This window comes from Thermobia domestica, chromosome 11 (genome assembly GCF_964235325.1).
Source record: "Thermobia domestica chromosome 11, izTheDome1.hap1.1, whole genome shotgun sequence".
Lineage (NCBI taxonomy): Eukaryota > Metazoa > Arthropoda > Insecta > Zygentoma > Lepismatidae > Thermobia > Thermobia domestica.
In genome coordinates, this window is record NC_137464.1 from 243,487,479 (window position 1) to 243,513,691 (window position 26,213).

The window sequence follows — 26,213 nt, forward strand, 5'->3', positions numbered from 1 at the left end:
CATGTTAACCCATACACCCAGACCTAGATCCATTTAACCCCAACTACCGAATTATCCCAATCTAGCTCTGAGATAGATGAGAAAAGTTAATTTAACCGTTTATTCAATATTTCCAGAAGTTCTAGACTAATATCCAATATTTGAAAAAACAAACGACGAAGTTGATGGCATGCTAGAATCGACCACAAAAAAAAATCAGAGTAACAAATCTATTTGTCGAAGATTTTGATTCTCGAAGTTCTCTTATGATGATCATTCGTTCAGGTTACTTCGGTCCTTTTTGCTTCCTTCATAGAGCCAACTTAAATTAAGTTAGTATTGACATTCAAAGACTAATTGCCAACTACCATTAATTGTAGTAAGTTACACATATATGTCAAAAGAATTGGTGCACTTAATACTAAACCTACATTTCACTCACACACACATTCATACAGGACAATGTATACTTCAGGTTGTATTTAGTTGAATTAAACTAACCTAACTACATTTCTATAGACATTTATTACATTTCAATGAAAGAAAACTTAGTTTGACATAACAGGAAAAATTTGATACAAAAAAAAGTTTCATAAGTATGCACAGAAATCTGCTACTTTCAACAACATCAAATAACACATTTCTCTTTCTAGAGATATTAAGAGTTGGATTACATTTAAAAAAATATTTGACAAAAGACGAAAGACAAAAATTAAAAAAAAAGAGAATTCAAAGGTCAACATTAAACATATTTAAGATTCAGTGCAATGAATACATATCATTGTGAACAAAGAAAGAAAAAAATATAATTGGTTAATCATTCTTTAAAAAAAGCACTTTAGTAGCATTTTATTGAGTCTCTGTCCCAAGAGGAGACATTTCGACAATTTTATGAGTCTTTGTTCTCACGTCGATAATAACTCCTTTTTCAACTCTCTTTATTCACTATGATTGGTGTCCATGAGAATATTTAATCATTTGTCTTAACGACAGACAAAAAATTTAGTTCCTTCGTATTATATATATATAAATTTCTCATTTCGTCACTTGACGCACTTGATATAAAATTTCAAAATTTAAGATTAAAAAAAAATTATCAGATCCAGTCACAGACATTGAGAACTTATTTCCATTATACTATATCTAAATGGAGCAATGTCTTTGGACCTATCTAAGTCCTGTATTCACATTACTAAATTATTAACCAAAATCAGTTCAACTTAAGATCACTAAATTTTTATTTCTAGTATAGATCGTGGAGTCAAGAGATTTTAGTCACTGAACTGACGAAAGCCAAATAGTTATGTTTCCAGTCGTAGGGGAGGATTTGTTTCATAGATTACTGATAGAAGGATTCGTTGGTGGGGCGCACTGTTTCGTAGTTTACTGAGTTCACTATGATCTCGCAAAATAAATTTGGATAAGGATTAGGATTGTTTTTACTTTTCTTACGACCTGCTACTTGTTCTATTTACATGCAGTATTTAACATGATATTCAACTTTAATAGTCACAAATATCAATAACAACTCAATTAGGTGTCATTTATTACAATTTACGCGGTAATACATTATATCACAAATAGTTGGTCAGTGTCGGGTGTCAAAAATCTATGGCAACCTAAAACAACCAGGGTAAATACCGAGCCCTTTACATACATACTCGTATATATGTATATTTATTCATATTCCTGAATATAATCAATTTCACTCTAATATCAATCTCAGTATTTCGTCGACGTTTAAATTCTACATAACCTTTTTATATTCGATAAATATTCACATTTTATTGGCTCAAAGACAAAACAAAAACCCTGACTAACAAAATTCTTTTTCTTTTCATAAGGTTGCAACATTGAAATGTATATGTATAAACCCGATAATTAATAATAATAATTCTCAATTTACTAAGATCCGCGTATAAGGAAATAGTTGGTGTTATTTAATAAGTTGACACAAGAGATGGAAATACAGCAAATGGAGCAGGCACGTAACCTTTTAAACTATGCAAGTACATATATATATAGATGTATATACAGAGAAAGAAAAAAATCAATGTTATTCGAAACTAGTGGGCCCAAACTACTAATACATACATCATATAACCAATCAATAGAAAGAAAACCAGAAATCATTAATCAATGTATGTAATTTGTACGATCAATGAATAACAAGTAAGTTTCTGGGAATCTGAAAGCATAGTGTACATTCTCGTCAGTTTCTTCCCATGGTGGATTGAATATCGCGAAAATGGTCCTGAGTTGTGCTGAAATACCTCCACGAATTGTATCCCTCGATGTCTCAGTTAGTACATACGATCGAAATAAGTGATATGAATATTGTATGTTTTCATGAGTTTCAAAACCGGGGGCGAGGTTGGAAATTAAAAAAAATCTCGAAGTAAGAAGGAAGAAAGAGACAAGAGAGAGAAAGCGGCGCCAACGAAAGGAGAAAGATTAAAGTACTACTCACTACACAGAAGAGTGATCGAATTTAAATATATAACAACTCATAGCCAAAAATGTTTACATATGCCGAAAGAGGATGGTTTACTTAAATACGTAAACTAGGGGGGTCCTGCTGCCAAGGATGCAAGTCTGTGTCCATCAGACCCCAATCCCACAAGAGTTTGCTTGTAAGATTGAAATCCGAGCCCCGTATCCTGCCCAGACCAGCAGGATAAAAGGAGAGGGGGAAGGGACCAGGTAACTGCGTCCCCAATTTTGAAATCTCTAAGTAAGTAAAAAAAGTATTCGACCCCTCAGAAGAACTAAGAAGGTTCAAGGACAGTAATGAAACTAGAGTAAAAGTAATAGCTAAGTTATCCCTAACTACTGATTTGCCAAAATAAAAAAATTAAAAATAAACTGAATTTTGGATCGGTGATTTCAATGACCAAACATCACCGATGGCTACCCTGCGCAGACATGCCAAAATCTGGGACGTCGTTAATTTCCATCAACTAATTAAACTAAGAAAAGAAACGAAAATACTTAAGAGGGTCATGGGTCGACGTCCGGGTACGCAAATGACATAAATATTAATTTAGTAGCGGTTGATTTAATCGGATAGTCCGAACTGGGTGTTACCTATATGAACACTGCACAATAAATAAGGTACGCAACGAAGAAAAAAATCTCGGAGAGTCAATGAACGTTAAAGATACAAATGACCTCGATGATCACAGGATATAGCAGTTATTTTTTTTAATTATCATTTCTGTCAACCTTTAAAAGTAAATCCCACATGATGCTACCCTATCTGTTGAAAGGCTTAAGATCCGGGGCTGTTAATATGAGGTCCTTAAATGCGAAGTAACACACAATTCCCAAATACACTCTACTATCCAAATAGCAAACTCGGTTGTATGAATGTACTGGTGTAGAAGTCAAAACGCGAGAGATTTTTAGTAAACATATTCATATTCTCACTATATAACATACACTAGGCCTATCCATTTAAATATAGGTGTCATATCATCTCATTCATATTTTATATCATATTACTAATATATCATTAAATTCATTCATTATTTACTCATTTTCGCGCGAAGTAATATTTTACAGACACCGTATTTCATACATTTTACACGCAGGATATACACATATTTATATTACACACTAATAAATATATAATTATCACAATCTATCACGCTCAAACTACTACACGATAACATTCATCGAACCACGGACTCTTTGTTTCGAAGCACCCAAATCGTATTTACTCAGCAGTTAAAAAAAATCATACGTGTATTTACTGAAAGTTAAATTGTCAACGATTAATTTATTTCTGATTTGCTGATAAAACTAAAGCAACAATGGAAATTTTCTACAGCCACGGGAAAAGAGAATTTAAAACTACATTTTGAAACAAACAGTAGCAGCATATGGACTTTACCTCTATTAAGAAAATAGGCATTCTTTATTTCAGTGGATATTTCGATTGCTACTTGACCTAGCAAGCTGTAATTTTCAGTACAGTAAGATCTCATGCTATCTTATATGAATGTATACTCATCTGAACCGAAAACCATGTCCACGGGATGTAATTTGAGAATAAATGGCCAAAATCAAACAATCTAGATCACTAAGTCATGCGATGTCGTAATGTCAACAAACAATTGACTACCGAAAACGGACACGATGGCGCTGTAGTGGAGGCATAATTTACCGTGTACTGAAATATATACTTGTACTTATTAACATAAATCTAATATTTACTCTGGTTTAGTGTGCTTTGAGTTAGACAAATGGTATTAAACTAACGCATGTGAATTACACCGTCCTAATAGTAGAAATCACGCACTCACAGAACTATTAACTACACACACCACTATAAATACTACACATAAAACTACTAACTAGACAAGCATCATTTAATAACATGCATATTAAAGGCAAGCACCTTTAAACATATTACTCCTTGTCGGTATATAGAGTTGGCTCTATTAAACTTTAAGGGGCAAAATGAGAAGAGTTAACCCTAGGTCCAATTGACCTGACCAATTATTTAGAACATATTTACTAGAATTTGAAGCCCTGGGGGCACCTTAACGAGGTTTATTGAGGGACCCTTCCCCTGAGAGGGGAAAAGGCCCTTAAAACAAACAATAACTAACCCATTCCCCCGCTAGAAATGGTTCAATTTGGAAAGAGAAATAGGAGCCCCTTTTTGTTAGCTTAAGCTGCCATTCTGCTGATTAGTATTACAGTTATGAAACCTACCATGTACATGCACTTACTGAATAATAATAACAAAAATCACATTTATTATACACACTATAATATATGTACGAAACCAGGTCGTATTTCCCTAATCCTAACTGAGTTTTAAAATATCAAAAATCTTACAAACTGTCTACGCTTCGGCTTGAATGACGAGCAATATGGCGTCTGAAAAGCTGGTTCCTATTTCTCATTTATTTTTTTACGTTCACTTCACGAGAGTGTAGATTTACAGGCTCCTATATAATCATATAGCGTTTATCAATGAAATTAACTGGATATTACCTTGAGATAGTTAGAATTTCCGTCCTTCTACCGCAGATATGTAGAAGAAGAAATCACGAGCTGCACCTCGTAATGTGTCTTCGATTATTATAATAACATTGCGCCGAAAACGACAAGGGTTGGAAAATTCCACCAATCAGGACGAAACCTTTATCCGCGGAAATTACAAAACAAATAGAAATTTGGCAAATCCAGATATAACCGGATCTGAAAGTGACTATGGACTAGTGAGAGGGGGTGAAGGAAAGATTAGGTACCTGACTGAATTCTACATTCGTCTGAAATTAAGAAAATTTATATCCAATGACGGAATTATTTTTTGGTATGACGTCGGCCTGATAAACCTTGTTACTATTCAACTTGTATATGCGAAAATGAGATTTACACTTAATCAAAATATAAATAAATATATTATTCAGTGGGAATATGGTTACTACCCAGATAGCAGAAACAGCTTGCCACAAGCATGATATAAGCTTGTCGTGACAAGGATATAAGCTTGTCCCAAGCTTGTTACGACAAGTCTGTAAGCGTATATTAAGGCTGATTCAAGCGACGAAGTTGACAGGCGACAAGCATATTGTAGGCTTGTACTGCAAGATTTTTTCAAGCTTGTCAGTTCAAGCTTATTGCAAACTTGTTACATAAAGCATGCTATAGGCTTGTTACCTCAAGTTTATTTCAAACTTGGTACGTAATGCTTGCTCCAGGCTTGTTACCTCAAGTCTATTTCAAACTTGGGACATAATGCTTGCTACAGGTTTGTTACCTCAAGTTTATTTCAAACTTGGTACATAATGCTTGCTCCAGGCTTGTTACCTCAAGTCTATTTCAAACTTGGTACATAATGCTTGCTACAGGCTTGTCACCTCAAGCTTATTTCAAGCTGTTCACTTCAAGTTTAGCACATGCTTAATATGTCTCGTTTATTGCAGGCTTATCAGTGCAGCTTATCCCCTATATATAAAGTAATATATATAGGGGAAACCATACCATACTTACTATTAATAGTAAACATAGTAGTAGGCTATGGTTTCTGCAATATTTTTAAAAGAATGCCAATAAAGTGGTGGCAATATCCAAACACCCTCAGATGACAAAAGAACACACACCATCATTTATGTAACTTACACACTGAACATTATACTAATCTTCACATCAAACATTATACATGACGCCAACCAGATGGATCATTTTCTCACGTGCAGAAATAAATCTGTATCAAGATTGACACTACTGGACCTCACTTCAAACCTTATACAAAATGAAATCAAGCTTATATAGACAACAATTCTGCAAAAATAAACGTAAAGGTGAGGACGAAAGAACTGTTAAACCTACATAAGCAATGTTCTGAAAAAGAATAGTTGAGTTCGGTCAAAATGAAAGCAAAATATATATATACTTTCACAATCTGTATTATGCTTCTTTCCTTCGTCCATTATGCGTCTTTGCAGCACTAGGTTTATTTCTGTTGAGTAACATTATTGAGATATCATGTTAAATTATAAATCCATGTCTCACACAACATTGGTGTTGAATATATACCCCATACTCCAGTCTATTGAGATTAGTATCTTATCTCAATATAGAAAGCAACACTTTTCCTGAGTTCCTTGGTGAATCAGCATCCAATTAGTTTACCATTAACCACAGTTTGATGCTGAAGTTCAGCGTCCCGTTTGAGCACGAAGCTTTATATGAGACACTGACCTGTAGAATCCGCAGTAATGCGTTCAGTGTTTGTAAGGTCTTCCACTGAGAATGAACCACGACCCTAGGCGCAGCAAAGACGTACACCACTAGACAAACGTCAAGGGCTAAGCAAACTTTTAAATTATCAGATTTCAGGAAAGAAATATAAATTAAATCCTAGAACCACTGCTACACAGGGTGCGAAATACTGAGGATGGCCATTCCCACACTTCAAAATTTTGGAAGAAAATTCATCCTCAATAATTTACTGGCGAGATATGGTGACACTGACACTGTCAGAAGTATACAAACTATTTACAGTAAATCTGTGCAGTTAGTGGACAACCTAGTAGTTAAACATTATCCCTAACCTTACATAATTCAATAATTTTGGATGTTCAATATATGAAATTTTCATTTCAAAACTTTCCAGTGCATTTTATTTACTTATTTATCTACTCCTATCTCTCCCGATCATAACTGTTATTATTTCGCATCCTGCTGCTACATAATTGAAATAAATTATCCCTACATTCTACGCAATAACTGATATAAGGTTTCATGAAAACAATCAGCTTGTATTACAATGTTATTTATTGAACTTATTTACATTTTTTGTATTATTTCTAACTTACTTCCTTAATTGGTTTCCTCAACTTCAACGGTGTCACCTTCCACTACAGGTTTTGAATTTCTTCGTTCTCTGCAAAATAACGATCATAAATACGTACTGAAAAACATGTAATTGATTGCACAGTTAAAAGAAAACATTCATATTGTTTACCTTATAAATACGCTTTCATTAAAATACATTATTATTCTTTGAAGTAAGTGCCACACAAGGCAACAGAGTCTGGCACTCGTTTCTCAGATCTGGTGATCCATGGGTTGGAAGCACTCCAAATATGATCTCTATAGCATTACGGTATAATTCTTATAGTGAATTTATATTTCCTAATCGAGCTCACCTATTCAGATGTAGATTTGCAGTGTGACACTTCATATTCAAAGTATCTTGACTGTCAAATACAATATAATTCATATTCCCATACTGAAAATTAATAAAGTAATTTTAAACACTACTATATACAAACTTTACGCAAACACTATTTCGGTTCAGCGGAATCCCTTATATTCTACATTTTACGTTTTACAGCCTTATTCGATTAAATTTTGACGATCACTCATAAGAAACACTTGAAAGGAAAGAATCGCGTTTGTTACAATTACAACATACTCTCCCATAGTCTGATATTTAGTCGTCCCGGGATCGCACGGACATGTCTGGGTCATACAGGGTCAGGGCTCTGACTACTTCGTGATCACGAGTCACGAAGTATGTGACCCGTTTCATCACTGGTACCACTGCATGGTATTTATTCACTTTACCTATTTCAATATTCTAGTGCCAGTAAATTTTCAGTAGAAGTTTTTTCCTAGCTGAAAACGTGCGTTGTTCTGTGAGAGCATCAATTGAGATAAATCCAGAAAATGTCATATTGACTCACTCGGTACTGTTGTATAAGTACGGCGTTACGAAAAACAAACGAAGTGATCACTGATATAAGAAATCACTGAGGGATGGAAGAACAAATATTTACGTATTTCTTTAATTTTCTCTCCATACCTTGTATGAAATGCAATCTGATCTCACGATTCACAGGAAAGATAGGCCATAAGTGTGTGAACCTATATACCTTGTATTCTTCACGGAGCAACACAAATGATAGATGATGACCTACAAGGCGTTATCCTGCGTAATGTACAACAGAACGCATGGGAAAGTGTAGTTCGCAATTTACAGGAAAAGAGTAAGAATTTACTAAAATAGGTACCGTGTACACGGACAACTTCGTACCATTTTGCAACGAGTTTGGAACATACCTTAGAGGTTCAATGAAATATTTCTCTTTAAAAATATATAAAAAAAGTTACTGGTGACTAATACGTAAGGAGGTGTTGAGCAACAATTCTCTGGATTCATTTGTGACAGTAAAACAAACGGATTTCAATCCTGAGCCTTACAGCGGAGGAATACATCTTTGCAACGTTTCATTCTTTCAAAACACAAGAATCACTGATAGGAAGACATGCATATTGCCTTCATCATACGTATCAAATGAAGAAGGGATGACTCATTACCGTAACTATAACACTAACTTTATTTGACCCATATTCATGGAACGTCGTGTCGGAATCATTAGCGTCGTTTCACAATTCATTATAGAGAAGTAATAAATACTCCTGCGACCTATCGACCTAGTTCTTTATATCCCATCTTTGAAAGCAGAAACATTTCTCAGTGTACATGGCACAAAGCAGGCAAATCACTTCATTTACTTCAATCCAGTCAAATTCTGAATGCATTTTAAGACCTATGTCTCCCTATTTATTTTCCTGGTAATTTGTTATTGAGTGTTTACGCATACGCATACTTTGGCGTGCTCCATCCTATTGAAATCTTTTTGTCTTTGGGGAAAAACTACTCTTACTTTTTATTTAAATTTATTTTTATTACTGCCACTGCTGAATTAAGTCTTTATCTTGTGGATAAAACATTAACCTTTGTTTCTTGTTCAATTTTGGTATTGATTACTTCTTTTTCATACTGAATGAAGTCTTATCTTCCGGGAAACTCGGGAATGTCTTTGTAAGAGAGAAATGTGCATTAACTATTATTTTGTCTCTTAACAAAATTTTCTAACTGCTGAAGTCTTTATCTTCTAGGAAAAAAAACTGTTTCTTGATTAGTTTTAATGTTATTTTACTTCTTTTCTATCTCCTGAATGAAACCTTATCTTTTGAGAAGGAAAAAAAACTACAATACCATTCTGTATCTTAATTAATTATAGTGCTTTATTGCTTGTTTCTATACTAAACGAAATAATCTTATCGTCTGAAAGATTCTGCAATTGCATATTTCTCTATTACAATGGCATTGCAGAGTTTTCCAGAATGTAAGATGGTTTCATTTAGTATATAAAAGAAGTAATTAACTCTAATCAATCAAGAAAGAGGGTGGTATTGTAGTTTTTCTCTCAAGAGATGAGTTCGTTCAGTAGATAGAAAAGATGTAAAATAACACTAAAATTAGTCAAGACAAAAAGAGGTTAGTTGCTTTCTGTTTTTCATGCAGCAGGTAGGAAATGTTTTTAGAAGGCAAACATAACAGAAAGTGCCTATCTCTCTATTACTGTGACATCGCAGTTTTCAAAAAATGAAATTTCCTTCAGTATTAACCAACACCAAAATTAATCAAGGAATAAACGTTAGTCTTAAAAAAATTCATCAGCAGATAGGAGTAATCAAAAAATAAAATTAAACTAACAGAGGTACTTTCTTCCAGAAGACAAGAAAATAAAAATGTAAACAGTAATGAATCTCGATTTAAGTTCAAATTTCCACCCTCCGAGGAAAGTAACAGGCAAGTTGCTAAATTATAAGGGATAATAAAATAATAAGTATATACAAGGTAAACATTTTATCTCATTTCACTAAGTTGCAGATCCCTAGCTTATTTAGTGATGGTAAGAACTTTCCGATCTCTCTCGTGATTGTAAGGAAAATAGGTAAAACTATACTTACCTACGCAGTAGTCTAGGCTTCGCCTGCTGCAGCCAAAGACCCAATACTTCCTTCACCGTTTCTTCTGTTGCGTCGGTGTACATCTTACGAACAGCAGCTGAAAAGAAAGATAGAATTTCAAGCAAATACTAGCGATTTTTATTCTTAAAAAAAAGTCATTTGAAATAAATTTCCCTCTTAAATAGCTTTACGGAATTATGGTATGGTTTGTAAACGTGGATACCTAGAGCTGAAACTAATTCCTATATTATTTTTCAAGTCACTTAAGCTAGGCCCCTATTTCGTGATTTTTATGTAAGGGTACTATAGAAAGTTATCTTTCACCACACTTTTGGTATATTATATAATGGAAAAGTTACATTTTTATATACAAGTGTAACAAGACTTTCTTCCGGTGCCTTAGTGGTGATATGGTTTTGAGTCAACGTTTCAAGTCACCTTAAATAACACTACAAAAAAAAACATTAGGTTTTGGCTAACTTCGTTGTCACGAAAAATTGAAAGACGAAGACGACAGAAAGACGAAAGTTTGACTATTCGCCGACTTGAAAGCCTTCAACTTTTCTCTTTTTATACTGGAATTATGGTAACTTCGAAAGCTATATTCTTCTAGTGTTTTATCTGCGTTCTAGTGTTAGACAAAGAGCTCTGAAATTTTGCACCTTTAAAATATCGACAGGGGACACAGTTTGGCAATACTACCAGACTAACAGTGTTGCCAACCCAACAAAGTTATATTCTTTCAAAGTTACATTCGTGTGGTAGACAGTATCAAATTTACAGGTATACACGAAAAGTCTGGTGCAAAATTATACTTCACATAGTGATTCCTACACTGTACTTCAATTTAAATTCGTTGACACTATTGACTTTATTTAGCCCTGGAATCATTCATACCTTGGAATTTTATTTGGTTTTAGGTTTTCCGTACACCTTACAAATTATTTTTGAATGCTTTTTCAAGCAAAGATTTGTTTAAATGTGTACTTTACCAGTAAAGCTTTGTTTACAACATAGTGTTGGATTAGTTATTGAATTTCCTATATATTCTACACAGATTTTATATTCACCCAGTAAGGGTGAACACATTTACATATTATACTACTTGACAGTAAAAGCATACTAAAATACTCAAAGCATACTTTATTCATGAAGAATTACTTCTGATTGCTTGGGACATACTAATATGAGAACACACGTCCAGTACGAGAGAAGTAAAACTTAGTAATTAGCAAACTGGAATTTTGTATGGTTACTAGCATAAATAAATAAATGAAGTTAAATATTTCAGCACAACTTTTCAAATCAACTTACTGTGGATCTTTTTTACACATTTGGGTGGACCGAAAGGTGTGCTTTTTTGCTTCATGATCTTTGGTTTCCTGCCAGAGTAGGAGAATTCCATTGCGAGCTTGTCGCACAAAGTTCTTCTTATTGCATTGTGAGCGAAACCTTTTAAATCCTTACCACCAATTGACAGTAATACTTTTACCTGAAAAAAAGGAAATTATTTAGATCTAATGCATGCTGAAATCGAAAAGAAAAACAATATATATAAGGGTCCGTATTGTTGTTTTTTTACCAGTGGAGAAAAAATAACGAAGCATGAATGAAACTAGATTAATTTTTAAATACCGTAATGTGAACTGTGAAAAAAAAGGGCGTGGAGTTCTGAGTTTCATGGAAGGCCGTATCAAATGGGCTACGTGACTAACAAAAACTATTTGCCTGGGATTTATTTTGTAACTTTCAGCTTTATATCGGAATTCGGTTATTTAAAAGGACCATTGTCCGTTTGAATTAGAGTGTGTGTGTGTGTGTGTATGTATGTATATGGAAATTACATACACTTCCAAAAGTAACAAGAAACAGTGGGTTAATCAGTGCTGCCAACAAGTAGTGTCAGAAAATAGGTAAATGACGCACAGAAACTAGCTAAAAATGGTTCAACTTACCTTAAATTATAGGTAACAGAATTTAGGAACAAAGAAAGTAAAAATTTGGTACTTTTTGTCTACTAGTTTACAAAGATGTTCTAATATTATTTATCTTTTGATATCCTCAAATCAAACAGTTTCACAATATAATTTGTTCCTTCATTGACAAGAAGTAATAAAATCTCTTTAATTATTTTCAACTTCAAATGTTGGGTATGTCTTGATAACACTATTGATCTATCACAAAAATATATACATACACATGCACGCATCTTAACAAGAAAAACCCAACCCAAACTAAAAATACACTAGAAACTAATCAAACAACTGACTATGGAGAAACCAGATTCAGTAATCCCAATTTACCGTGACGGATAGGTGAGACTGATAAAAGATATCTAACCTACTGTGACAATGTAAGTGCTGTTGTAAACAGAAGAATTAGAAAAATACCAAGATAAACTACTTTTTTTTAGGTTTTTCATATGTTCTAAACAAAAAATTGACTGCAAAAGATTTAATTGCCGCCTAAGTGACTATATTAGCAAGTATGAATGGCAAGTTGATCAAAATTCAGCGGCGGCTGGTACTATATGTTGCATGGTTGTGCAACCGGATATTTTTTTAATACTAAAACTATTTTTAAGTATTAATGTAGTGTATCAGTAAAAAATAAACCTCTGCTCTTGAGCGCAAAAACAGTATTGATGCATTTCTGAAAAAAGTAAATTAAAAAAAAAACGGAAAGAAAGAGAAAGATTTACATTTCCGGTGGCAGCGAACGTTGCCACTGGAAGCAGTAATATCGAGCATATGGCAGCAAGCTCCTATCTGTTAACATGGGGAAGTGGATTTATTCTTGCATCGCTCCTATCTTCCCGTATAGCTTTCTTGCGGTTGCCTTTCTTCCGCAACTGGTCAGCTTCTGTAATAGTTACAAATTTCTCCGCTTAGCAGCGCTTGACTCAATTCATAGGGTGAGGGAGATACAGACGCTTGGAAAAAAGAAGTTATTCACAAAACAAACTCGCAAAGAACAAATATAAGTCTGGTGGTAGCAGGGACGAATCCAAGCTGAAAGTTTGGGGGGCGGTCGTTCAAAGTCAATAGATTTTATTTAACATTTATAATACAAAAGTGAAAATTCTTGGGATAAGATTTATTTTTTTAAAAACCCTATTCTGGGGGGGGGGGATCGATCGAGTCTCGAAGAAGAAAATATCTTACTACTGGTCTAATTCCTAGCTCTGTCATTCGTGCACATGATTCTGTGTTCGATTTCCGGCGGACAGCATAAATTAATATCAAATCATTCCCTTCCAATACTCATCTGTCTTCTTTAGCCTAATTTGCTGGAATGTTAAACTTTTTTTTCATTTTCGAAGGAAAACATCTTAGATTTCATGCTTCTTTACAGACAAAAGTACGTGGTTTCTGAAAATGGACTTTTTGTACCGTATATTTATACAAAGAAATGCTAACAAAATGCATATTGTCGGAGGAGAGAGGTGTTTCTGGACCCTAAAGAAAACAAGGCGGAAAATATTTTGCGGTAGCGATGCTTTCTATTCAGAGAAACTTGGCGAGCAGCATTTCAGATTTCAATAAAGCCATAGAAAATTTGAAGCCCAAAAGATCGAAGAAAGACCTTCCATTCTAAAATAATGCATAGATTATATAATTAAATAATTTTGTTTAACTGCGTGCATGGAATTTTCTTGCTTTTTTTTCTTCTTTTCGGATTAACGCCATCATTCATGGCTTACAGTACATACTATATATTCGATTTATCTCGTGTTCAATAACATGAGTGTAGAGGTTTTGTATATAAATAGTGTATAAACGTACATTGATAGTGGTTGTTTGAAAAAAAGGAAATAGCTTATATATTAAATCAGTATTAGAGAAACAATTTAATCAATAATATATAAATACAGCTTAAAAGATTTTCCTCTTCATATTTCCTGAATATTTTTGGGGGGGAGGGGAACACTTGCGCGTACCTACATACCTTTGATATTGAAACATTGCAACCGGTGCTTGTACAGACTACGATCCGCTACTGCCAAAATTATAGTCCATAGCTAATGCACATGATAATGGCTAAATTGGCCAAAATGGAGTTGATGCTAACATTTAGTCAAAAAAGAGATGTTCCAAAAAGACGTAAATTAAAAGATATAACAAAGATTTGAAACCTGCTTCATAACTTGTACAGTTTTGATAGGACACTTACATATTTCTTTCCGAAGTTAGGATCTTCAAGCTTTCTCTCAAATGTTTGAAAATCATCCAACATTCGCAGAGGCAGAAGGCCAAGAATTTCGGATTCTTCGTTTATGGAGTCTGCTTTCACACTCACATCATTACTTAGAAGTGTGTCGACTTTCTTCCCGACGGAAGATACTCTTTCACTAAGGTCAGCTAAAGTAGATTGCATTTGGCCAAATACCATTCTGATATCTGCAATAAATTTTAGGAAATATTGTTTTGAAGGTGTTAATATAACTAGAAAATATACTATTTCACAAATCATTGAAACAATAAAATGTACATTCATGTCCAAAATGATTGTCGCATATCTATAACTGTCTTCTTGTAAGAATATAATTTGATAATGATTTTACAGGATACTTTTAATACCGATACTATGTGTATAATCGAGAAATGTATATTTGTAGAAAATTTTATAGGGAAAGAATTATAAGCACGTAAATTAGAATAAGTAAAACAAATGGACAAGAAAGTTTTATTTTCGCTTTATTATTCTTATTTACTGCTCTTTTGACATGAAATTTGCCACATACATGTCTTTGCCGATTATGCACATACCAACATTATAAGAAATACAGGGCGAATTCGTTATCAAATTTTATTCGTAAAACAACATATTTATAGACATGCGACAATAATTTTGGACATGAGTGTACGTTTGTGGTGGACAAACACCGTGTTCGTGGGTTTTCTCAGGGTCCTATCGTTCCCCTCCACTTTTTTCACTCCATCATTTAATTCATTCTCATCATCACCGTCTCCTTTATGCTGCCCCGCATAACCGTGGGACAAAACTCAAAGATTTTATTTTAATATGATTTCGCTGTTCATTTAATCAGAAATCTAGGGGAAGAAAAGTGGGGAACAATTAGGAAGACGTGTGTAGAAGACCACTACGTTGGAGAATTATGAGCAGGTCATTAGAGTATGACGTCATTCATCAGCACTGCGAAAGGAAAGGGTCGATTGCTCAGAGGTAGAACGTAGCCTTTTGGTGCGACGGATCTTTGGTTCAATCTCCGGCCTCATGAATTTATGATGGACAATATCATATTCGTGAGGGTTTTCCCGTTCTCATGCCACTAATTCCTTCATAATCATTCACTATCATTAGTCATCCGTGTATCTTAACATTAACCCTAGGAAGACTAAACTATAATTGGTCACGTGAAAGACTAAGGGGGGCAATTTTGCTCGCGGTTGTAAATTCCAATTTTAACCCTACTAATGTATTTTAAAGTTATTTAATGGCTGCTACTAATAAATGTGAGTTGTAAAATTATTTTAAGACTTGTGAAATTTTATTTTAATAGGACATATTACAAATATAAGTCCCAGTACAGACTACTACCGCATTTGGTTAGCAGACATGAAGTAGCTTTAAATACATTAGCCTGTGTAGACAAGTTACTATACTAAACCTGAGAGTATTAAGTTTGCTCAATGTATAAAAGTAGATTATGTTAATTTAGTCATCCATTCAAAGAATAGATAAGTTTACAATGATCCTTTTAAAGTAAAACTGTACTTCTCTTAACACTTCTAAGTTGCTAAAAAAGATGTATTTAGTCACCTGCGCTATTAAAAAAAAAACTACCACAATAATGTGTTTTCTAATAAAACTAAATTTAAGTTTAGATTACAGAAGAAAATACAAAAAAATTCAAACGTAAAATTCATTTGTTCGGGCAAAGAGAAAAAGAAAGTGCGGGTAAATTTGACCAACATTCGCCTTTCTATGGTTAAGGACATAACAACGGGGTTATGAAGAACGGGACCTACAGCTTAAAGTGAGATCCGAACCACTACTCAGTTTGCACTCGAGAGATATTGTTCTTCATTTGAACTCGAAACCAGAATCCCTTGATAACAAAGGTGATAAATCCACAGACTCATCATCCACGGAGGTCAACTGATAGAAATACGTTGCAGTGATCTTGCATACTTGTGAATATTTTAGGAGCCACTTAAGAACCAAAAGGGAAAGAACTGCAAAGTGGAATCACTCTACAGTTATACACATTAAATCAATGGACAGTTTTAAAAGACTACATAGTACAGAAGATCTAATTTAGTCAAAGTCAGAAATATAGGCTTAATTTAATTTGCTAATCAATACCAGAAGTGACTAATAGTTCTGGACCATTCATACTATCTTTCTAAATAAAACCTTTATTATTATTATTATTATTAACAAACCAGTCAAACCTAACAGAAATCTCAGTTTCGTCGATCTACTTTCCAATGTTATAAATTTAGACACTTGATCAGCTTCTGTGGAAAAGTTTTGTTGACCGTCCGCTAGTGTGACAGACACTAGAGGCAGTTCGGCGGGAACTCCAAACTTGATAAAATAAAATCACAATTAAAGAGACAAGTTAAAAAAGTATTTTTTCACGAATCCCACCCGCACTCAACTTGTGGACGATCATGCCTCCGACAAGGAAAATTCAAGCTTAACCAATGCTGAAGGAGTAGACTGCTGAATAATTTATGATGTACTGGTAAATCGTTTGCAGAACTAGTTGACCTATGACCTCTAGTTTGAGTGGGTTGAGGTCATTTCTCGAGGTTGCGACTTTGTTCAATCGAATCATCAGCCTCAAATTACCTTTACTCTTAAAAAAAGGGGGCGCAACGGTTACTCTATTTTAATCTAAGGTAAACCTATTTAAATAAAAGAAACCTGGTTTAAAGCAAAAATTCCGGTTTAAGTGAAAAAAAAATTAAAAAAAAAACACGGTTTTTGCCAATCCTGAAAAATAGCATTATTTCTTTATTACATCCGTTCAGATTGCAAATATTTTTCTGAGATTTTAGATTCAGACTTCAGCTGGTAGAAAAAAAGTAAACAAAACCACTAAACTCAATCAAGAGACAAAACTTACTGTTTTTAGAGGATAAAAGATTAAAATGTATGCAGCGAAAAATCCAGTTTTCCTCAAACTTACACCCTCGACTTCTTACCTTACAAACCTCAAACTAATATGCCAACTTATTTTCGCGTAATAATCCATTTTGAGTTATTGTTAATATCTAATAAGTAATTTTTCGAAATTCATCGTTCTTTTACCCTAAACCCAAAAGTCCATACCTGATCGAACCTTTCCTTGCACTTATTGTAAAGCGATGAAATGAGTGATATCATTTAATCTAAGATTGATGAAGTATACCTTAGAATAAGTAATTGTTACCAAATAAAGTCGGACATAAGTATTTATATTCTTCATTTGAACTATTTCAATTTTGCCACCAACCTCCGAATAAATATGGAAAAACATAAGGAACGAAAATAGGCATGATGCATTCTAAAATGAGTGAAATGTCCAGGCTTGCTGTATTTAAATATAATCCGTACCGATTCTTGGGGAAGCCACATTAGTTAAAATTTGTAGTGTATCGGTGAAAGCTAAAACAAGCAAGCTTAGGCAATGTATTAATTCAAAGCAGTTTTCTCCTCGATTGTAGAGATAAAACGTAATTTTCATTACTTTAGCAGACGGCTCTCCAAATTTATATCGATTTTGTTGATTTTTTCACTAGATTTCACTACTTTACAAACGCTTTACGAACCACAGCTGAGCGAGCGGAGGGGATTAGAAGCCCCGTAGGACTCATTTTTTCCTTATCTTTTAAGTTACACATGATTGGCATTGCAGCCATTGTAGACGGTCATTTTCCAAAACTTAACATACAAATACTGGCATTTCGTTCCTTGCTGGTATTCAACCGCCTTCCGCCCTGGCAAATAGCTCCTCCATAATATACTTACTTTCCCATGTATACTAATTTGCACATAGAATTTATTGAGTTTAAAACACTTACATTATCATTTAACTACCTTCACTATTAATATGGGGTTAACTTTAGCAGATGGCTCTACCTAATTAAATAACTTATTTTAATGTGTTTAGACTTAATAAATCGTATCTGGTATATAGAATCCTACGAAATGGGAAATTAAGTATGTTTTGGTGGATCTAATTGACAAGGCGGTAGGCAGATGAATGCAAGCAAGGAATGAGATGGCAGTAAGTACATATGAAGCTTTGGAAAATGACCGTCTGCAATGGTTGCAATGCCAAACGTGTGTAACTTAAAAAGTAGGAAAAAAACGAGCCGTGCGGGGCTTCTATTCCCCTTCGCTCGCTCAGCTATGCTACGTAAAGTGTTATGTAACGGCATATTTTTGGAACTGGCGGGGGGGGGGGGGCAATATTTTGCTTAAATCTTGTACTTTCTTGCTATATATTCTGTACTTTTTTTTGGTTTAGGTAGGTTAAGTTAGTTTGGGTTAGCTTAGCTTAGGCTGGGTTAAGATACTTGGGCATTACTCGAGCAGACGGTTCTACCAAATGTTCACACATTGCATTTTCCGGTTTCTTTTTGTAGAATATCCACTAAATGAGGAGCTATTGAATAAATCACGAACCAACTTGTGCTAGGTGGCCACCAAAAAAAGCACGAATGTCATTAACCGAGTCAGGGCAGGAGCGCAGTAGGGGGTCCCGAGCGGAGCGAGGGGCTGCGTCCGTAGAGAGCAGGCATGTCAGCGACGGGGAGGATATGCACATAAACGAGGAAAGTGAAAAAATACATAAAATATCCGCAATAATTTTTACATGGTGATTTTACCTGAATTCGTACTTTCTTCCTATATTTTCTGTGTTTTTGATGATTTAGGTAAGGTTTGGTTAGTTTTGTTAGTAATTACAGTTACGTAACACCAACTCATTTCTCCTGTAAACACGGTGATTTTACCTGATTTCGGCCCCCAAGTTCCAAAATTATCTATATGTAACAGTATTATCCTAAATCTAGTGAAAAATGACCACAAAATCGATATAAATATGGTAGAGCCGTCTGTTAAAGTAATGCCTTAACATGTTATCAAGTATTCCACCTATAAATTTTTAATATGGTAAAGCCGTCTGCTGAAGTTAACCCTCTAATTTTTGTACTGATGTTCAGGGGCGCCCGAAAAATTTTTTCTAGGGAGGAGCCCATCTCCATGGATGCTATATTTGCTATATTACGTATACATTTTTGTAAGCCAGAAGGGGGCCCGGGTCCTACCCTGCCCTCCCCTTCGGGCGCCCATTTTGATGTTAATTGTCAAGAGCCATCACTGACATTAAAGAATCCAATGGATAAAAACTGTATACATTATACGGATGAACACATACTAAAAAAAAAAAAAAAAAAAAAAAAAAAGTATAAGCATAAAATTCCATCCATATTTCGAAAGTAATGAAGTAACACTAGTGTATAAAATCCTAAAAGCGCTCAGCGCGCCAGTTTAAAACAAAAATCACCTTTTTATTTTGTAACTAAAACTAAATTAGGGCTTACTATTACATTTTATACACAGAGCTTACCTTTGTTTACCTTTTGGAAGAAATCAAGGAATCAAGCGCCAAATATCTAAGACTACTCACCAATCCTACAGATGGCTCCATTTTCTAAACAACCGACAAACGTCAAGCGTTTTGAATCAAGCTTGAAATAGGCTTAGTAGAAAGTTGATAAATTCAAGCTTCTCTTCAAGTTAAAAACAAGCTAAAATAAACGTTGATTGTCGCTTGTCGCATTCAAGCTTCTTTTCAAGTTAAAAACAAGCTAAAATAAACGTTCATTGTCGCTTGTGGCATCAACTGTACATTGCTAAGCCAAAATCAAGGGAAAGCGACCCTTGATTTAAGCTTACATGCTATCTGGGTAATGAAACCTTTCGATTCGTTACATTTAATTTGAAGTAAAGAGAGTAAATAAATTGTGTAATTAAACCGAAATAGAATAAAAAAAAATTACTAGGTACAGGGTGCGTAAAAAAAGTTGCCATTACTTTCAACTGTAATGGTACATTACACATCCAAAAGTTCTGATCCAAATCAGTATCTTTTTACAAATGATTTGTTTTGAGACAGAGCTGCCAGTACTGATAGAACTCCAGCAATGTTAGATTCGCTATCTGGATTTGTGAAGCTCGTAAAGGATAAAAATCCTACACTTGTTGGTTCTCACTGCTTAATTCACGCGCAAGACTTAAGACCAAAAACTTTACCCGAAAACCTGAATCAGGCATATTATTGGCTGTAATGTTGTCAATTTTGTAATCAAGTGCTCTAAATAATCGTGTCTTTAAGATTTTGTGTGATGATCTTATTGCCGAAAAGAAAACTAGTTTTCCATACCGGAGTTCCATAAAGGGACAGACAGGCAAATGCTATATGGCAGACACTTGTTATCTTAGGATAACGGTTCAATGATAATCATATTCTCTTCCTGCAAGAGCAATGAAAAATATTTTTCAGGATTTGCAGTGAAATTTTCCGATTAATTTTCCTAACTTTTCCTTTATTACCACGACACATCAAGTTCATTTTCCGTGGCACAAGACATCGTAAACGCTACCATTAATAGTTAGGATTAGATAAGTTATACATAGCTTTCATCAACCTCATAACCGTCCAAGCACTCATTTGTATTTTCACTTTCAATTACGGAAAGCTTAGTTATTTACTGTAAATACTTTCGAGTGCATCTTTTCGTATCTAGAATACAATAAAATACTAGTCCCAAAGTATAATTGTACACTAACAATATATCTAATATCTCAGATATATCTAATATCTAACACACTGACAGAAAACTTTATGAAAGAAAAATAAGAGATCAAAAATGTACTAAAAAGCAGAAAATATTTTTGAAAAATCGAATTGACTTCAAGAATAGCACTAAAAGGAGAAAAATATTAACGTGGGAGCGATCGACACAATCGACATAATCGATATTAATCGTTTCTATGGCTGTTTATGATTTTACATGGGATTTATTTTGAACACATTTCTATATGTTGACATTTTGTGATGTATTATTATTATTATTATTATTATTACTAATAAAATAAAATCGCAAATAAAATTATAATGCGTTTATTCAAAACCATTTCTTATTATAAATTATATCTATTTTTACTATCAAAGTTTTTATGAATCAATTTCTGTTATCCCATGAACAATACAATTAGTTAATTATCATTATCATATAATATTACATTTTTATTATCATTATCACATAAGGATTACATTTTCTTAAAAAATGTTTATATAATTATAGCGAGTTTTCAGTATATGCTCCTCATATGTTCATACAATACATATTTTGAGTTAGAAAATGTTTAGTGAAATTAAAGATATAAATTAGTGTAAACACTCTGCGTATGTCTCTTGGTACTACAGTAGGTATTTCAATAAGACGCAGTTCTTTTCCATGTCTCATCACTGTCTTGACATCACCCATTACACTTCCAGCAGATGCTGACAATGTGTTTCCCACAGATTGGCACTTCAGAGGCAGCATATCGTACAGTTTATTTCTTTATTTAGCAAGCCATAGCTGAATCTGCTCCTTGTTATTATCCATGATCTCAGAAAAAAACACTCACGCCGTCGGTCGACAGGTGAGCGTGGCGCTCACAAATTACGTATTGTCACTTTTATAAGGCCAGTGCTACTCCAATGGAAGAGAATGAAAAGGTTACACTTCATTCTTATACACAAAACATATCAAGAGACAGCTAGACGGCGTCTCAAGTCTGTGACCCCACTAGGGCGGATTTGAAACGAAAACATATGCCAGAGTGAGCACTGCGCTCACGTGACACCGTTGCCGAGTTAAAAGCGCTAATAAACAGACAATAATAACAATGTTGCACTTAAGTGCAGAAATTAATTTTTTGTTGTTAGTTGTAAAGTCTCTTCACGTTCTGCTCTACAAAAATTAATAACAAATTAAATTATTTGGACGGTAATTCTATGAAGCATTAACATGTTTAGCTTGGCACGATTTGAAAATTTTTTATTGATAACAATCATAAATTACTTTCTGCTTTTGAGCGCTTTATTATTACTATTATTTTCTGGTTTTAGCGCACTTATCTTTTTCTTTTTAACCAATTTATTAATTGTTGCCTTTCGGCGACTGTTTCGAAATTGGTTCATTTTTTATGGGAGTTATTTCGTACATTTAGTACGTTTGTGCTTCGGTTACTTTAAAAAAAATTATGCTTTCCTCAGCATATTTTTGAAGGCAGTAATTTATCTTTGAAGTTTTTAAAAATTGTTTTCATTTTTTTCGCTACGATAGTAATTAAGTTAGATACTTAAAGATAGGTTAACCACTCTACAAAATATGTCCCCCCTTACCAAACATACGCGAGCAAATATGTAATATTTAATTATCAAAATTATCGATTTTTTTTTTTAGTAGAAACCTTCCTCGGAAAGACCTCGTTACAGTAGTGAAGAGCTTTTACACCTTATGGGCAAGATACGTTATCAAACCAAAGCACCAAAAGGCGGTTCATTTGCTTTTGATCTAAAAGTTTCGATATCCTAAAATACTACTCCCAGTGAGTGACTAATCATAGAAAAAGCAGATGATATTCCGGCTGAAGTTTAGTAAGTCCAGCATGTAAGCAATCATAATGTTTCAAGTTAAACCCACCGATAATATACAACCCACCTTATTTTGTTGATTTTCAGATTGCACCACATTTTAAGGGATATTTAAGAATATTTTCCTCGAAAATTCCCTTTTCGCGACTCTTTTAGTTTAAAGAGTTTAGAGTGGCAATACTACAAATTACGTGAATAATAATACTAATTTATGTGTCCTATTTTATGTTCGGCTTAAGCAGAAAATTTCATCTTTATCCATCAAATAGCAGCAGAGAAAAAAATGTATTTTATAATCCCTACAGTGTTCGTAATCACTGATAATCACAAACAATAAGTGGTGATGAACTGGTTCCTAAATCACTGAAGCTTTTGATTCGTGAAATAACAAAGAAGAGGAACAACGATGACAGTTCAGAGGCTAACCATAAGCGTTCGGCGATAGCTCAGCTTCTTTCAGGTTGTCGGACTAGATAATTTATTTTTCCCCTGAAACTAACTATAAATGTACACTGCCTGCGTCACTACGTATCTAGGTAACTGATAGATATTTTTACTAGTCTTGGAATAAGTGTCCCATACCAAAATATAAGACGAACAAGAATAAATATTCAAAAATAAATGCAGAGAAGTCAACAGAAAGTAAGTTCATTTATTCAGTTCGCATTTGACACTGCAGATTTTAATACAAGGATACTTTATTGTCACAATACGTTTAATAGTACGGGAGGAATAAGAATATGCACACTTCCACAAGTAGTTGAAATTTCCAGTGACTGAAGTTCCAATCAAAGTCTCTAAAGTGCCAAATAAGTTAATATGGGAATCAAGATTTTGGCAACGAAGAATGTATTATTAGGAACATATGACAAACCTGATGTTAAAAAGCTAGAGTTTCTTGACAATATATGATTAACCACTCATTCCTTAACTGTCTCCAACCTCTCTATGGAGTGATTTTATGCACGTCTTGCTAGCGAACTCTTTCAATTCACTAAATAAGACACATCTCATTGAAAAACTTACTCCATTGTTGCTCTCTCAGAACATCAACCTTTTGCAAGTGGAAGGAGATGCTGATGAAACGACCGTGTCGACAGCTATTGATATGTATGCTACACAGCAGTCAGTTGCTTTTGTTGGAAAAGACAGTGATTTGTTGGCAATTATGACAGGACGCTCTAAACCAGAAAATCACCTGTACTTCGTAAAACCAAAATCTACCACAAGGGAAATTTAGTGTTACGATTACGGATGATTAGTAAGAAAATGAAACCTCCTTCTTTTTCGATACCTGCATTACATACATTAATAGACTGTGACCCAGCATCAGTTCTTTTCAAGACGGGCAAAAAGTCTGCTCTCAAACTGATTTAACAGATAACAAATTAGCTCACTCTCTCTCTAACTCTTTTTAATGGAAAAATCAAGATGCTGAATTTATAATGGCTACAGGGGGAAAATTCTTGGTAAGACTATACGGTGGTAAGGAAGGTGAGGATCATGATTTCCTTCGCAATGTATAACTCTTGGGTGACTGTCATTGTTATTCACCTTTGATCTTGGGACCTACCTCCAATGTCTGAAGTTGCATACCTTCAAGTCCAGTTACGGTTTTGAAATAAGCCCGAACCCACAGAATGCGGTTGGTATGTGAAAACTGGCAAATTGTTTCCTGTATTAACAACTTTTCCATAGGTACCTGATGAGCTCTTGAATCAAATTTATGTCAATGTAAAATATCTCTTCGTAGTGATTGTTCCAGAAGAGGTGAAGGTCGAGAAAATGGACTGTTCTGTACTAAATTCTGCAAACGCTCTGCAGTGGAATGACCTGCATTAATGCTCAAGAAGTTATTTTCGATGAACCAGATGAAAATGTCGACAATAAGCATGTGTGAAAAAAGGACAAGATGGATTGGTTAGTAAAAAAAAAAATACAAAATAATAGCTGTTAAAAGTAGCACTTTCCTCCTCTAACAACAAAGACGTACTCCTGGTAAATTGTCACATAACATTTAGTCCAAAGTGTACAATTTCATTACGGATTACAGAAGGATGCCACCAAAGACGTATCTTGCTCTGTTTTCAAAGCAAACGTATTTCTGCTGACATTACAACATAAGGAAAAGACACATCGAACGCACGAATGTGCAGTATGTAATATGCAAGGAAACAGTGCCGCAGATCAGATGAATAACTAATAATAGAATGCTTTGCCTAACGGCATCAGAAATGTGTGGTGTACGTCGTGGATTCCATGTCAGAAGGGCCCGGACAAAAGGGCGAGGACAGAAAGGCTCGAGTCAAAACGGCCCCGCGACAAAAGGGCCCCGCGTCAAAAGGGCCCTGCGTCAACACTCCCGGTCAAAACGGCCTCGCGTCAAAAGGGCCCTGCGTCAAAAGGGCCCCGTGACAAAAGGGCCTGAGTCTAAATGGTCCCGCGTCAAAACGGCCCCTCGAGGAAAGAGCCCGAGTTAAAAGAGCCTCACGTCAAAAGGGCCCCGCAAAAAGGGCTTGAGTGAAAAGAGCCCGGGTAGAAATGGTCCCACGGCCAGAAAGCCTGAATTCAAAACAGAAGTGGAAATCAAAGATGCAAGAGGGGATAGTGCCACCTTAGTAAGTAGAAGTGATTGTCCAATACAAGGAAGAATATCGGTGGTTATTAGAGACGAAAAGGTAACTTGAATGGTGATCTTAATTTTGTTTAGTTGCTGTTTGTTCTGCAACAATCCCTATCGCTTAAGTCGGTTCTCGATGAAAGTTTGCTTTCAACCGCGTCTCTCTGAGTTTGTAAACGTGGAAGACGCGGGTTCGATTCCCGGCGGGATCTCATGTGCTTCGAATTCCACGTTAATCAGTAGGTCCACATCTCATACAGCTTCGCTGCTGAAAAGGAGTCTAAATTGAAAATCATATCATATCTCTGAGTTTGTATTCTCGAGACCTAGCCCAATCAGACTATCTATTAATGACTGTTCCCTTAGTTCTAAAATTCAATTTCTGCCTCTGAATCAAAGTAGAAAAATACGTATTATATGAATAATATTATCTTGAAAACGTTTCTTTAATTTTGGTGTAAGAACATACATGTGGATCTCCATACAGCGTTAGTCAAAAGTATTGTGCAGAACAATAATAACGACACGCGTGGACGGAGGAAAATCAAATGTTGCAATTGGTCTTATTGCAAAAACTGCATTGGCTTGGAGTGTGGTCACAGTGGAAGCCATTTTGAATTACACTATATTGCGGATCGCACATTTTTTAATGGAAAA

General features: G+C 34.7%; 1 protein-coding gene across 2 annotated transcripts; it reads right to left on the bottom strand.

Moving 5' to 3' along the window:
* Nucleotides 1-7,257: 7,257 nt before the first annotated feature.
* Nucleotides 7,258-18,636, bottom strand: LOC145664866 (uncharacterized). Of its 2 annotated transcripts, XM_081731899.1 has the most exons (5): nt 17,572-18,636; nt 14,440-14,666; nt 11,581-11,758; nt 10,267-10,363; nt 7,258-7,384 (listed from the first exon to the last, which is right to left on the bottom strand). In XM_081731899.1, exons 2-5 carry the CDS (start codon nt 14,656-14,658, stop codon nt 7,321-7,323), a joined length of 558 nt encoding a protein of 185 aa, XP_081588025.1. In that variant the 5' UTR covers nt 14,659-14,666; nt 17,572-18,636; the 3' UTR covers nt 7,258-7,320. The 2 variants fall into 2 exon arrangements, with proteins under 2 accessions (XP_081588025.1, XP_081588024.1); XM_081731898.1 differs by having other exon boundaries at nt 14,440-18,635.
* Between the last annotated feature and the right edge of the window lie 7,577 nt (nt 18,637-26,213).